Consider the following 16866-nt stretch of genomic DNA (forward strand, 5'->3'; position numbering starts at 1 on the left):
TCCTGATTACATTGAATTTAACGTCCTTATATCAGAGTATCTCTCACGATGACAGGCTGAGGGCCACTAGGCACTGTTTAAGTACTAGGTCCCTAGTGTTGTATAGACATACAGAAATGATTTCAGCAATGATCCAGTGGTGCCTGACTAACAACATCTTTTTATTTGGTACTGATCTTTACCGACAGCTGGGAGGTATGGCAATGGGCACCTGATTCGTCCCAGCTATGCGAATTGGCATATGGGCTGGTGGGAGGAGCAGGTAACACCCGCCAGATGTCCTGAAGAGATGGCTAATAATGTAATTTTATGGTCTCGTTTTACCGATGACCTTTTTGTCATCTGGCAAGGTTCAATGAGTTCATCTGAGAAATTTGTGGAAAAGAGCAATGATAATTCCCTCAATCTTAATTTTACTGCCCACTTGAGTCAGTAGTCGGTAGAATTTTTAGATCTGAAAGTATATATAAAAGATAGTAAACTGCAAACTGTTTTATTTAGGAAGAGTACAGGAGGCAATACGATTTTGCATACTCCGAGGTTGCACCCTACTAGTTTAAAATATAGTATACCGTACGCAGAAAACTTGAGAATGTGTAGAAACCGCAATGAAGGGGCTGAGCTAGATGCTGCACAGTGTGAATTGGAACAAAGGTTTTCAGCGAGAGGGTACAACAAGACAACATTGTGAGAAGCTAGGGAAAAAGCCAATCTAAAATAGAGGGACAAACTTCTATTCTCAAAGAAGGAGCAGAGTGGCTTGGGAAAAGATCTCAGGTTTATCACACGTTTTAATGATAGACACAGGGAGTTGAGGCCGATCTTACAAAAGAACTGGCATCTATTAAGTAGTGACCCTGTCATAGGTCAATAAATTAGTAAGAGGCTGTTGTTGACATTTCATAGGGCCAGATCAATGAGGATGGTTTAGTAGTCAGTTGTTGGTGGGAGGGATGTGGCTGGGGGCAGAGGAGGTTTCACCAAATGCCACAGATGCAAGGCATGCAGATATGGACTTAATATCAGAACAGGTACAGTACCCGGCACGGACCAGCAATGGACAATCTGGCACTCCTTGCATTGTAAGAGTGATCATGTAGTGTATGTCTTAAAATGCACATGCCAGAAGATGTATATAGGAAGTACGATTCTGAGTGTGCATCTGAGGATTTTACAGCACATTAGGGCGATTGTGAACAAGAACCCCTTGTAGCCAGTGGCCAGACATTTTGAACAAGTACATAATAGCAAACTTGATAACTTACAGTACTTTTCTATCGATTGGGTACCAGTTTGCAGCAGGGGAGGCAATAGGGAGCGATGTTTAAGACTTGGAGACAAAACATATATTGTGATTTTATCCGAAGGTCCCAATCGGTCTCTATATTGAAGAAGACCTATAATGTGCACTTATAACGGAGCATGGATTTTTTCAACTGCATGTATTATAATTTTGTAACCAGTCTGTGTTTTATATAGATGTGAGCGTTTTATGGAATTTTAGTTTTCACATTGAGCACAGAGCACTTTATTTGGAAGATGTAGATGAAATTAGTGAGGGTGGGATAAGTAAATCAAATACACCGCACCTGAAGGGCACTTTCCCGGTATGGTAGATCCGTAGAAGATATGTATGTGGCACTTTATTTTCAGAAAGTTTAAATATTCATCCAGATTTAGATACGCATGCATGCAGCACTTTAATGTGCAATGTAACATTAGGCACGTTGCACTTTACTTGCCTTAATTTATTGTGTTTTTAGGGACAAAGTATAATTAAAGATGTCTGCATGGTGAATGAAGCAGTTTTGCATTTTATTTTTACCAGTCATTTACAATGAGGAATTGCATTGTTGCACTATGCACTTTGCACTTAGTTCCCCAAGTAATTTAGTCTCTGGGGAAGTAAGTGGGTAGTCTCACTTGGATGAGTAGCGAACTGCACCATTATAAACTGGTATAAATGTAAAAGAATAACATGACTGTGTTTGGAGCCACAGGAGGATTTGTTTAACTAGGGTGTGAGACCTGTAGAAATGTAGGTTATGACCAATACGGGCTTTGCGCATAAATAGTGTGAATGTTTAAGCAGAATCACGCAGATGGAGCACTTGCTCCTGTTTAGAAATGATAAAATTATATAATTTATAAATTACAATTGATCAATTATCACTGAGTATTTGAATGGTGGCGAAGGGGCAGAGAACAAGACCATTGGGCTGTTTGTATGGGAGGAGAACCAGCACCAATTAGATGGTAGTTTCTGCATTGGGCAGTGAGTTCAATACCCCATTAATTAGTTAATATCAATATTAAAAGTACTAAGCTGCATGAGCCAATTTGTAAAGGGATCACGTCGGAAGTAAGAATACTGTGCCAGTGACCTTGCGCATGAAGTCCTGGAGAGGTTTTAAAGAAAAGAAATTTAAGAAAACGAAATTTAAAAAACAAAAAAAAGACTGACACCCTCACATTGGGAAAGGGGTTAATAAATGAAACAGTACACTGGAATTACAAGTAGTGTGCTCATTGTTTGGTTTTGGAGGTGAACTGAGCGTTGCAAAGAGTTGTGTATTGTACATAGAGCAACAAAAAGTACTGTGATGAAAACTTTATTGAACATATTTGTTTGTATAAACTTTATTGTTCAAAGACGTTTTTGAACACGAAATGCACTGGCTCTTTAATATGTGGGATAGGTATTTAAAGCAGAAAAAGGCAATATGTAACTGTTGCGAAAGACCATGTGTGCAGTCGAAACGCATTACCTGTTGCCGCATTAAAACCGCTGAATAAAAACCAGAGTGTGTCGAGTCCTGGTTTTGAGAGGGGATATTGATTGATATATATTCATTTCTGGGAGAGACCGCCCGATTTCTCCTGCCCCCACACCCCCGGTCTTAAAAAAATATATAGCTTTTTTGGGGTGGGGCGGGGGGGGGGGACACCACCCCAAGCCTCCTTTTATTAACTACCCTTACCACCCAATGCCTCTACTCACCCCTAAATCCTAAAAATCAATGATTGCCCTATACCTCTACCCACCCCAACCCTAAAAATACCCTTACCACCCTATACCTCTACCTACCCCGAAATCCTAACAATACCCTTACTACACTATACCCCTACTTTCCCCTAATCACTAACAATACCCCTACCACCCTTTGCTCCTACCCACTCCAACCCTATAAATAATCCTTACCACCCTATACCCCTACTTACCCGTAAACCATGAAAATACCCTTACCATCCATGAAAAACCTTTATCACTCCATGCTCCTACCCACCCGAAACCCCCACAATACCCTTACCACTCTATATTCCACCCACACCTAAACTACCCTTACCCCCTTGCTTCTGCCCTCCGCTAAACCTTAGAAATACCCTAACCACCCTACACCCCTACTCGCCCCGAAACCCTAAAAATACCCTTACCACCCTACCCACCTCAAACCCTAAAATATCCTTACCACCCAGTACCCCTACATCCCCAAAAACACCCTTACCTTACCCACCCCTAAACAAAACCTTACTCCCTACACTCATAATCACCCCTAAACCCACATATACTTACCTTAACTAAATATTGCCTGGTAAAGGCATACAAATGGTAAATGTTTGTGTGGTAAAGGCATTGTGCGGTAACGCCTACGGTGTAAAGGCTGTATCCCGGTTGTAAAGCAGTCCTTCATTTTTGGTCAATGCAACCACTCAAATGGAGGCAAAACGATACACCTAAACAGCCAAGATGAACACTCAAGTGGGCTGAACCTTGGCGTGACTAACAGTCTCAAGCCAATGACTGAAAGAGGCTGGTGAAAGAAAGCCAGTGGTTGAATTGAGCGGACCCAAAGCACTCTCTGTGTATATTGTTAGCAGTATTGTCACATGTTTGGCAGCTGCTTTGTGAAAACCCAGACCTAAAAGGAAAATATTATTGTAGCAATAGATGTGATACGTCTTGCTTTGCTACCTTATCAAACAGAAATCTGTTAAAAAGCAAACAAAAAAGGAAAAACACTGACTGGTGATTAAGGGACTTTTCTTTGTAAATCTTGTGTGACATTTTAACCCCGTTAATATTTTAAAAATAACCTTATTCCAGGATCAGTTTATTTTTATACAGTTACTAGCTTTAAGAACGCTTTCTTGACCTAGCTGGGGCTAATCATATATGCATGTATGGAGCCATGGTAAGTGTGCAATATCAAGGATGTTTTCATTTAAAAAGTTCCACTTTTAATAACTAAAGTCTGTGACATTTTAATATGAACAGCGTAAACTTGCCATGTTTGAATGTTGTCATTGCCTCTCTGTTAATACGTTTTGTACCGAATAAACACCATAATCTACCTGTCTTCTAAAACAATTCTTGTTTTTTATCTCTTTTGTATCCCAATAGCACTACAGGCTCAGGCAGATGCCCTTAAGGAAGAAAATGATAGCTTACGATGGCAGCTGGATGCGTATAGGAATGAAGTGGACCTTTTAAAACAAGAGCAGGGAAAAGCCACAGGCACTGATGAGGACCCGAGCAGCGAGCCACAGCTGCAAATCTTGCAGCAGGCACTACAGGGAATGCAACAGGTGAGAGGAGCTGAGCGAACTTGATGACATGTAGATGCTGTCAGTTTTTATGAAGAGCAATTCGACTTTAGTCATTGCTCTGCTTAAACACTTATTTTCAATAGTTTCACTCAAAATCATTAATTTCTCTAGAGTAAATGTTCATCCACAGTGTGGTCCTGCATCAGGCACTTGGGCACATAGAGTTGTGTATTGTCTCATTCTACAAAATAAACATATAGTTAAATGACCTCATTATTTTCAAACATTTTAAATCTGCTGTTGGAAGCTAAATCTGAGAGGTTGCCTGAAAAATACAACTCTTATTTCTCATAAACATAAGTTGAAGTAGTCAAAGGAGCCTCGTTATAATGTCGGCGCTTTTGGACCCATCATCCATAACTTGTATACCTCCTGAGGAAAGGTAGTACAAGGAGTTGTAGGTAAAAACGTTTATATGCTGCACACTTGAGAGGCTTTTGGTGCAAATTCTATAAATGTGCACTTTTTCCGAATTAAATACAAGCCTAATAATTAGCTATAGCTGACCGTCTTTGAGCTTAGCTCCACCCTTCAAGGGAAATAGATCGAGAATATGTATACTAACCTACAAATAGTGACAGTGCCATATATAGACCCTCAAACTTATAAGTATGAATCTGATATTTTGAGTGTGTGTGTGTGTATATATATATATATATATATATATATATATATATATATATATATATATATATATATATATGAAGCTCGAACTTTCTCAAACTTGTAAGAAAAAGATGCAGCACTCAAGGAGTTTGAGGATTTCACGGAAATTTATTGTGGGGAAAAAAAGCACAGACGCGTTTCGGCGTGAGCCTTCATCAGTGTGTCATTTGTGACATGAAAACAGCAAGTTAATAAAGTTTTTTTGCAATCAATGACAGCGACATAGGACTGAATCCTCATGCACCACTGTGGGCGCCATCTTGAAATGATGTTATATCCATTAAGAGGGTATATTATTTATGAAATGTCACTTGATTATGACGTTCAATAAAGCAGTGGATCGGCTAGTGTCCTATGTACAAGATGTCTTATCATGATTCTTATATTAAACAAATACTGAAAATAACACCACAGTTCATCAGAGAGTGTGTCATAACACAGATCATCAAAGTTCATCAAGCTCAATTATGATCAGTACAAAATTCACATTAATCAAAACACATTAATCGGTCAGCTTGCATTGAATCTATTGATGAGTTCCAGTCTGCTCAAGTGAAAAAAGTAAACTAAATTTATGTGATTCTTTCTTCTTTTCGTGTGCATTAGATATAGTTCAAAAACAAAATAGCTTTATCTGTTCAGAAATATATAAATATATATATATATATACGCGCCATAGGCCCTGCAATAACTACATAGATGATAAATAAGTGCAGGGCAAAAATCAGACTAAGCAAAGAGAAATGCATAATTCACACAGAACATTCGCACAATGCATAATTCATATAAGACAGCAAGAGGGAACATGGATTACCCTGTTCCAAAGGACGGTCGATGTTCTCTATCCCCCCCATATGTCATATCTATAGTCCTATGCATGTTATGCCACCCAACACATCCCTGTACCAAAACATAGGAATTTACAGTTGTTGTGTATATAATAGTGGCATTATGATGGAGGGTTCCTATCCTATGTTTGAAGGAGACCATTCCACGGAGGTTATGTAGTTCTTATAATGTCACTTTCCTAGGTGGAATGACATTTCCTCTCCGCTGTTGAGTCCTCTCGGGTGTTTGGTGGAGAGGTCTATGATATACCTTGATTCTAACCTGCAAAGTCTTCTCAGCCGATCGCCTCCTCTAGCATTGGGTGGGACAATGTCCAATCCAAAGAATTGGAGTTTATTGCGATCTTTGCCATGTTCTTCGGCAAAGTGCCGGGCAACCGGGTAAGTGGTGTCCACCTTTTCGATTGCCCGAAGATGCTCCAATATCCTTAGTTTGAGTTCCTTAATTGTACTGCCGATGTAGCGAAGGCCGCATGGGCAGAGCAAACAGTACACTACAAACTGGGAACTGCAGGTTATAAATTTCTTGATGGGTGTTGGACTTGGGCCTTAGGGCAGGTTCACCCCTAATCTTTTTGCTTTTATTTGTGACCCAGTGTTAGTGATTTTTGGGTCTTGGCGCACTTTTTCCCTGTGCCCCAGAGTAAAGTGCGTGCGTGTAGTATGGCTGGCCTGCCCTCCCATAGGAATGCATGGGGAATGTGTGTGTCCATGTTAGTTCCTGATGTGTGGGGAGTGCAGGCTTGAGTTTGGTATGTATGAACTCGTGAGAATGAATGCTGCGCAATGGTATGTGCGGCTTGTGTGTGTCTAGAAGGGAAGTGCTACTTCTGGACATTGATGTATGTGTGCAGTGAGGATGCTGGAGGGTGATTGGCTGGAGCTGGCTGGCATGCCAGGCTCCAGGAAGTCTGGATGGGTCTGCCCGGTGGTGAGTGTGAGATCAGCATGAGTGATGTGTGGGAGGAGTGCACCTGGGTCCTGGATGGGCTGGGTTTTTCCCCACACAATGCTGGCTCCGCCCTCCTGTGGTTTGTCTAATGACCCTAGCCTCCCCAGTGAATGAAAGGGGTGGTTGGGCCATCAAGGGTACTCCCAAGCCAGCTGCAACTGGTTTCCCCCCACCCTGCACCCTGAAACAAAGGATTTCACAGTATAAGAAGGGGCTGTGTCCCCTTACAATTTGTTCTACTTTTGGATCCTTGCCAGAGGGGGCTGTTGCTGCTGCTGGGGCCAAGAGGACCGCCACTTGGCTTGTCTCCCTGCCTGGAGACCCAGTGTGCTGGCTCTGGCCCTGCCTTGCCCCCCTGCCTGCCTCCAGACCCTTGCTGGAGCTGTACTTTGCCAGAGCGCCTGGAAGCGCTTTGTATTTGCCTTATAGCGCTCAATAGCACTTTGCTTCTGCCCTCCAGCGCTTGGGAGCGCTGTAATTGTTCTAGCGCTTGATTTTGCCTTTAGAGCGCTTTGGAGCGCTCTAGTTGTCCAGCCGGTGCCCACCCGGCGTTTGCCCGATTTTTCGGCCGAGCGAGTGCCTACCTCGCTTTATATTTAATTTAAAGGCCGGTGCCTACCCGGCATTGCCCCGTGGTGTTTTGATATTTACGAGCCGGTGCCCACCCGGCATTGCCCCGTGATCACCGCCGCAAGCCCCGGAGCCGTGAAAACTGTTGCCGGGCCGCTGTCTACAGCGACCCGGAAGTCCCGCCTCCTGACCCCCAGGGCCGCGCTGCCATTGGCGGCCCTAGCGGAAGTCAGGCGGAGGGCAGCGAGACGAAGTCAGGCGGGAGACGCAGGAAGCGGCCTACAGCGTCTCTGCGAGGCCCCCGAGTGAAGGGGAGCCTCGCCCGCGGCCCCTGCAGCGCCACCCAGAGAGGAGCAGCGCGAGAGGAGCAGCGCGAGAGGAGCCGTCCTGCAGCCCCAAGCAGCCGGTGAGTGCCGAAAGGGGGGAGGAAGCTCCCTGTGTGCTTCGGTGCCTGTGAGAGGCACTGCGGTGATTGAAGCCCCCAAGGGCTCCGGGGGCATAGTGGTTTCTTTGTGCCCCAAGAGGCTCCCGGCGTCCTAGGTGACAGAGCGGCCCGAAAGGCAGCGGGCCGCTCCAACGTGCCCAAGTGTATTCCGAGTCCACGAAGGACTCCAACGACGCCCGCATTTCTGTAGTCGGAGCCCCGAGGCTCCTAGGGGCAAGTCGTGTATTTCGAGCCCTGAAAGGCTCTTGGGCCCCATTGTTCTTTAGAGCCCCGAGAGGCTCCGTGTGCCATTTAGCTTTACGAGCCCAGAGAGGCTCGAGGTGCCCTTTTATTTGTTTTAGAGCCCAGCAGTGCTCTTGGGGGGACACAGGCAGTTTGTCAGAGCTCCGTGGCTCCCACACTGTGTTTCGCCCATTGTGTTCTTGAGCCCACGAGGCTCCAACGTTGGCCAGCAGTATTTACAACTGTCCAGCACTTAGTGGACAGTTGCTACGTTTAGGCTTTGTGTTCTGGCTGCCTGCGCAGCCTTCCCTGACATTGAGACTCAGGGCATTCAGCCCCTTGCGAGGCCAGTTGGCCTGAGGGACATTTCTAGTGTGGTGCTACGTGCACCCTGCGCAATTTGTGATTTACTTGCTGATGTAATTTCTGCGCAAATGTTCTACTTGCACCTCTGAATGTGTTTTACTACCTCATGTGCCATGTTCTTTATGTTTTATCCCCTTTGCTAAAAGTGACCTGCTTAGAGGATTGTCTATGTTATTACCTTTGCTAAAAGTGACCTGCTTAGGTGATTCTTTGTTTTATTCCCCTTTGCTAAAAGTGACCTGCTTAGGTGATTCTTTGTTTTATTCCCCTTTGCTAAAAGTGACCTGCTTAGAGGAATGTTTGTTGTTACCTTTGCTAAAAGTGACCTGCTTAGGTAATTGTTTATGTTTTATCCCCTTTGCTAAAAGTGACCTGCTTAGAGGATTGTTTGATATTACCTTTGCTAAAAGTGACCTGCTTAGGTAATTGTTTATGGTTTATTTCCCTTTGCTAAAAGTGACCTGCTTAGAGGAATGTTGATGTTTTATTGCCTTTGCTAAATGTGACTTGCTTAGGTGATTATTTTAGGTTTCCTTCCCTTTGCTAAATGTGACCTGCTTAGGTGATAGGTTTTCCTTCCATAGGTCCTGATGATAAGGTCCTAGTTCCCTGCGTGATTTCCCTACAGTGTTTAGGGTGGTGTAGGAGGTATTTACCCTTTACCAGTAGTTACTGGTTGTATGCTACATTTACTATTTCTGTGTTACAGTCATTATATGTTTATGTGCTAAGTGTTATACCTACAAGTGCTATTTTTAAAAGTGCATTCCCCTGACAGTGGTCCAGGTGGCCCTGTCCTGTACATAATCCCTTGTAAATCTTGCCCGTGCCTGTTGGCACATTGTAAAGTGTGTGTGTTACCTAATGTGTTTTTATTATTATAATACAAAGGCTATTTTTGATAACCTTGTGTGGAGTTTCCTTTGTGGTGGGCCTAGGGTGTTGTCGCTGGGGTGCGCGCGCAAACGCTTTACACATCGCCTCCGAGATTGGCCTTGCTGCTCGCGTCACGTTACCTAGAGGGTGAGCAGGGGTTATCTTGGTGTGTAACTCCCTTGCCCTGACTTAGAAATGGTGATCCCTGACTGACTTTGGCGTGAGCCTTGGCCGGCCGGGGGTCCCGTTTCTAACATTGGGCATCGTATTTCCTGTGTCGGGTAGGTGTACGATAACACTCTTCTACTCCCGGCACATGCCTTACAGTGCCCACAAGGAAAAAATCCCATCATATGTTTCAAGGTATTCGTTTTCGGTGTTGGTTTCTCCAGATGACTGGAGACCAACATATCACCCAGTGATCTAGCTCTACTAAACGTTAATAGAGGATGGGCTGGTAGATCCTCCTTCAATATGCTGTCTGTCTGTAATATGTGCCAGTTCCTATTGAGCATAGCTCTTAAATCATTGGCACCTGATGAATAAGGGGTAATCAATCTGAACTTCCCTTCATTCGCGGCAGCTTTCTTCTCTGGGCCACCAGCTTGCTTGTCTGTAGCCAAGAGTGTTGCCCTTTGTATCCTTCTAACCTTCTTTAGTGCATTGTTCAATAATTCCTCACCATAGCCCCTAGTGGAAAAGCGCGCTAAACACTCTGAGGCAGCCGCCTCAAAGTCAGAATCCCTTGAGCAATTCCTGCAGAGCCTAAGCAGTTCTTCGTAGGGAATGCTATTCTTGAGCTGAGGAGGGTGGCTACTGCTGGCAAAGAGTGTCAAATTGCCAGCAGTTTCTTTCCTATAGAGGTTGGTATGTAGATGGTCCCCCTCGACAAACACTCTCAGATCCAAGTAATCCGCTGCCACCGGACTAATCGAACCCGAGAAATGTAGATTAAGGTCATTGGTGTTAAATACCTTAATAAATTCTTCTGCTGTGTTGGTCCCACCGCTCCAGACGATAAATAAATCGTCAATGTAACGATGCCAGCAAATAACCTCCCCAGTGTCTTGCCCCACTGTGCAGCCCCTGGGCACCTATATATATATATATATATATATATATATATATATATATATATATATATATATATGGATCAATTTCTGTTCCCAGTTGAAACCACAGAAGTAACGGACCACCACACGGCTTGCAGAGTGTTACAGCGAACTTTTATTATCCATTTTTGCAGTAGTTCAGGTAGGCATGACGCGTTTCGGGCATATATATATCGGGCATATATATCTCCACCAAACCAGGAACCCATTCAAGAAAGGCCACATGGAAGTTAAATAAACCACAGTGTTTGTGGGGGCAGGTGTTTCATATATAACCTGGGAACATTGGCAAGCTCATTTCTGCACATCATACGCCACAGAAGAAGGGATATGGTTATTTCTGAAACGCGTCTGGCGTTTTTATTTATTTGGATGTGGTTTCCTGCTACAATCTGCCAGCAGCATGCTGCCAATAAACTACGTGGTTTATTCAACTTCCATGTGGCCTTTCTTGAATGGGTTCCTGGTTTGGTGGATATATATATACATATATATTTATATTTATTTATATTTATCTTTATTTATTTATTTATTTTTGTTAAGCTCACTCCGGGATTTTAGGCAACTACTTGAAGGCTATAAAATGCTAGGAGGGCATAAGTGTAACTACGTGTTTTTTCACTCAGACTTTCTATACCCAACATGCACACAGAGATGAATGTGGATTCTAGTGTACACGTAGAGAGGAATGTGGAGCCTAGTGTACACAAAGAGAGGAATGCGGAGACCAGTGTATACAGAGAGGAATGTGGAGTCTAGTGTAAACGTAGAGTGGAATGTGGAATCTAGTGTACACCGAGAGGAATGTGGAGTCTAGTGTACCCAGAGAGGAATGTGGAGCCCAGTGTACACACAGAGAGAAATGTGGAGCCCAGTGTACACAGAGAGAGGAATGTGGAGCCCAGTGTACATGTAGAGAGGAATGTGGAGCCCAGTGTAATCATAAAGAGGAATGTGGATCCCAGTGTACACAGAGAGGAATGTGGAGCTCAGTGTACACAGAGGAATGTGGAGCCCAGTGTACACAGAGGAACGTGGAGCCCAGTGTACATGTAGAGAGGAATGTGGAGCCCAGTGTAATCATAGAGAGGAATGTGGAGCCCAGTGTACACATAGTGAGGAATGTGGAGTCTAGTGTACACAGAGAGGAATGTAAAACGCAGTGTACACAGAGAGAGAAATGTGGAGCCCAGTGTACACAGAGGCATCTGGAGCCCAGTGTACATGTAGAGAGGAATGTGGAGCCCAGTGTACACAGAGGAATGTGGTGTCTAGTATACACGTAGAGAGGAATGTGGAGTACTGTGTACACAGAGAGAGGAATGTGATGGAGTCTAGTGTACATTTTGCAACAGCAGTGAGAATATAATGATGTTTTTCACAGTTATAATAGAAATGGTTTATAGTCCAGCAACAGTCAGAGGAAAAGAAAGCTCAGTTGAATTTAGCTCTTGTAAAAGTATACTGCGTGTTACCCTGAAAAGGGTCCCAGGATGCTTGTTTCTGGTCCAGGGAACACCTGGCTTGGCAGTTCGGGCTGAACTGTTCCCATCAGGAACAGGGTCAAGACTGATTTACATATGGCTGGGTCTGAACTGGGGTGGCCAAGTGAGCTAAAGAACGATGATGGATTCAACCCAGATCTGTGATTGGGGGTGATGCCTGAAAAGTTTCCGCGCTCTGTCCAACATCTACTTGTGTTTTGTATTGTGTTATAGCTTCTCTTCTCATTGCTTTTGCCAGCCATCATATTCTCAATTGAGAGAGCTTTGGTATTGATTGAGATCAGACTGCATGACTAAAGTGGTCCAATTATCCGGAGATCTACCAGACAGCTGAAAGTAATAATCGTGGTGTCTGCTAGCAGAAGAGAATTTCAACCACATCTTTCTTTAGATATTCATCCAATTAGACGACATTTTGGGACCACGAGTAAAATCAAAAGATGGAGCTTCCAAAAAGAATTAATGTACCAGCAAACTAGTCACCTTCACATCTCAGCCAAGGCTTTTAACCTTAATCAAGCTACAATACATGCAGAGTTTTGTAAACAGAGAGTAACTTTCAAAGGTTTCTTCAACATGTATACATCTGCTGTGGCTGAGCTTTGCATGCCCTTCTACGAGAGCTAATCTACTTTTAAGAACTTTACCGTCAAAGGATGCCCACTGTTACATCATCTAAACAAGCTAAAAGATTTAATGTGAATATTCATCTTTTCAGAACTCAAGTGCTTACAGTGGAGTAACGTCAAGCAGAACTACAGCGTAATTATTCTGTTGCCTGGGAGCTTTTGTTCTCTCTCCTCCTATCCTGGTTTAATGTTCTTGAGTGCCCAATGGCAATAATATAATATAGAAATACTTGCTCTCTATCAGTGTCCCTGAATTAGCCGCATAGCTTGGTTTCGAGTGATAGTTTGTTCCATAAATGGGATGCCTACATGAATACTGTTTCTGTTGTTACATTTCATATATCCCATTGCCTGTGGGCCTTCTTGCAAGTGCCCAGTCAAATCACCATCCTTGCACAAGGAGCTGTTCCTGCAGGGATCCGAGTTACAAGTGTGTAGGGATCCGAGTTACAAGTGTGCAGGGATCCGACGTACAAGTGTGCAGGGATCCGAGTTACAAGTGGTGTGATATCTATTGCACCCGGTGATTTCCAGGTAGAATAAAGTTTGCACCCCCGTTACAGTTCAGCCGGTCAAAACTGCTGGAATTTAATGGGTGAAAAATGCTGATAAACAGTAGGACACGTGGATTTTAGTGCAGTAAGCATGTCATGTTATGATGCATTTTCAGGACACATATCGGAATAGTCAGTAATTATCGCACCAGAAAAATTCCCACCACCACAGTGTAGGATTGTATTGGGTGCCGCAATTATTGACTGAGCACTCGTAATCAGTCTCTCAGCGTTTGTAATGTTCTGCCTGATGTTTCCATATAACAGCCATGAATAATGTATCATTGTTAACGAAGGGCTATCTGAGATAGGTCGGTATTGATTAATTACAAACCCCATGCTGCACTCTAGTGAAGATGTGGTCTGTCTCCAACATATGGTGGATAATGTTAGCTATAACTTCAAATAACTTGGGCCAGTAGTCTCGTGTTTGCATTGATGGCCATGATAATGACAATTCTACAGAATTCATCAGAAACGTGCTAGCCAGGTTCTTTGATGCTGGGGCACTGGTAAGGTGTAATAGCTTGATTGGGGATATGCCAGTTCTGGGCTAGAACTTTCTGTAGGTAGCAGTGATTGCTATTTTTACAGGAAGCCCAGATCAGAGTCACAAGAACTTTATGCGAGTTAGGAGACTTATGTGGTGTTCTTCAGATCCGGTAGACTATGGTTTACACAAGAGTAATTAATGACTAGAACAGACGGATGGTAGCAGGTGGTAAGAAGGGTAGCTGATCATATCATAGGAAGCTGGACCCAAAGAAAGCAACAGAGAGTTGAACTTAGTAATTCAGGTGATTGGGAACAGTTGTGAAATAGGGAATGATGAAGCAGGTTTCAATACAACAGGGCTGGAAAGATCCTTTGTACACGCTATGTTGGAGCAGTGCATCTCAGTGCATGTGCCTGCCATCTCACATTCAAGTTTGGGATTGGAATACCGAGCAGATTTATACCGGAACACTGCACAATGAGATGGGAGCTGGCAGACATGAACTGTATGATAAAGAGGGTGCAAGCGAAACAAAAATACAGCAGCCGAGTTGTGCATGCTATTCAATAGTGGATAAACTTACCACCATCCCTCAACTCCTGGGAGGTATATTGGCGGACCTAAAACAGAAAACAGAAAAAATAACCCCAAGTAACCCAGGAATCGGGAAATAGGGCCAAAATCAACACCTCCCATATCCCAGAGAACACTTAGTTACTCCAAATGTACAGAACCCACATACTACATCAAATAGCCAAAGAGGAGAATTCGACCCAAATAGCCCAAGTGGCCTAGATGTCAATAAACCGATTAATGACACCTACGGGAAGGCCCTAGGGAAATCCTCAAGGCAGCCTCCCGCTATTCGAAGGAGTGAAGCCCCTGCACAAACAAACATACAACCCGGACTCACGCAAAGGCCAGAACCTGATACAGTGACAACTCCGTATAATGAATGACTCCATCGGAAAGGCAAGCAAGGAAGAATTCAGGGCAACTAACAAAAGACCATGAAAACAAAAAAGGAAAGAAAGAAAAAAGATGGCCAACATAAAAACATTCTTCCACATGTCAAACACGGCCCCAGAAGCAGTATCAGCAGAAGCATCCGATGAAGAAGCAGCAGAAGAAACAGAAAGACCGCTCACGACCATAAAAACGTCACCAGCCAGGAAGATGGAAAAGCCAACACAAAGTGAAAATACCACCCATTCAACATCAAGGGGGGGACCACCGGCAGACAGAAGCAAGGGCTCACCCTTGAAACAAGACTCCAGAGGAATGGCCAATATGACACACTTGGAAGGGCAGGTGGAGGACCAAAAACCGGACAAAAGACAAGATATCCCACAGATTGAAATGGGCCCAAAGGACCGCGAACAATGGGTGATTGGTCAGGTGGAAGCCGACAGCAGTAAAATACTGTTCATTCCAGACTATAAGTCAAGAGGGAGAGGAGATATCCTCAATCGAGGTAATATCTTACGCCTACAATCAACCATCAGCAGTCTGACTGATATCAGCACCAAGGATCTATTGGCAGTGGAATTTATCCATAGTAACCACCTGTCAGATCTGGAGGTCACAAAAACAGCATTGGCTAGGAACAAAACAGCGAAGAGAATCATGGAATTTGAATCACATTTTCTATCCTGGGAGATACGTCTAAAAAGAATAGAAAAAAACAAGTATCCTGAACCACTATGCCAGGTACACAAGGAGAGACAAGCCCATAATCCAACAAGCAAGCTACTTCCAGCAAATACTGAAAGTGTCTTAAAGGGGGCTAGAAGCCTCTCAGTGTCTAGGATGACCTTTCAGATCAATGGGCAAGAGCAAGGCCTAACTGAACAAGATGACTGGAATTGGATAGCGAGGACAATTAACACAAGGGCCCCAAAGTTCTGACAAAATACTCAACAAAATATACAACAAAATGCCGCAACACAGCAACAACTAAGAATATGCTCTTGGAATATAAATGGCTTAGGAAATAAAATAGACGACGTTCAGCTACTTTCCTACCTTCAAAAATTCGACATAATAGCCCTACAGGAGACCTGGCTAGAACAAGCACATCATATTCAAGACTTCAACACATATCTCCCAGCGACAAGAAACACAAAATACGGCCATCCAAAAGGTGGCCTAACAATATAGACTGCCATAAAGAGCTACAACGAATCAAAATACATAATCGTGAAACAGACAGGCAACAATTGCACCCTCACAATAGAACTAGAAGAGAGGGGAAAAGACCGAAAACAAAAACTAAGGCTGATGAATGTATACCTACATCCCCGGGGGGAAAAAACAGGAATGAACCTCCTGGTGGAAGAGATCTCAAAAACATTGATAGAGACAGCAACTCCCAGCCTCATAGTAACAGGGGACTTCAATATGTTCTTGGGAGGACCTCAAACAAGGGACACAGCGCTAGAAGAGCTGTTCCTGGCATGGGACATCCCACAACAAGCAACAAGCAAATGGGGCAACCAAAACCGGCTGGCAAGGGCAAGCATAAAGGATCTAGAACACTTCAATTTGGCAGCATTAAACGGTCGCTTCACAAACTACAGCCACCCGTCAGCTACTTTTCACAATTCTACAGTTAGCTCTACCTTAGATTTTACATTTGTATCCCTGCAACTCTTTGCGAAAGTCACGGACTTCCGAATTGGCACAATGTCAGCAAGCGACCATCAGCCTCAAGAACTCGGCCTTAACTTCCAGGGGGCCGTGCAACTTAGGATGGCGACAAACCTGGGTTGTTCACTGTCGTTGGCACAGAAAATAATTAAATGCAATACGTCAAACTTGGAAGGCTTCACACCTGATGCAAAAAGCCGGTGGGAAGAGTGCATCACAAACAAGCCTGAGTACCTATACGCCTGGGAACAATTCACGAGGAGCTTGGGACAGGCTCACACAAGGAAACCTAAGATCCATCGTCAAAGCTGTAAAAGCCAAGGAAAGAGAACTGATTCAACTGGCAACTGCGACAAGGCCTTCAACCA

At 43.8% G+C, this 16866-nt stretch overlaps 1 protein-coding gene across 4 annotated transcripts in view; it reads left to right on the forward strand.

Annotated features, from left to right (window-relative positions):
• ENOX2 (ecto-NOX disulfide-thiol exchanger 2) overlaps positions 1-16866 on the forward strand; it is a 1184097-nt gene that overhangs the window by 1083065 nt on the left and 84166 nt on the right. For all 4 annotated transcript variants that reach the window (XM_078688351.1, XM_078688354.1, XM_078688355.1 and 1 more), the window contains one exon: positions 4403-4587. In XM_078688351.1, the coding sequence (XP_078544477.1) occupies positions 4403-4587 (185 nt within the window). The remainder of the gene's footprint in view (positions 1-4402; positions 4588-16866) is intronic.

The sequence above is a fragment of the Lissotriton helveticus genome, chromosome 4_1 (assembly GCF_964261635.1).
Source record: "Lissotriton helveticus chromosome 4_1, aLisHel1.1, whole genome shotgun sequence".
In the NCBI taxonomy this organism is placed as follows: Eukaryota; Metazoa; Chordata; class Amphibia; order Caudata; family Salamandridae; genus Lissotriton; species Lissotriton helveticus.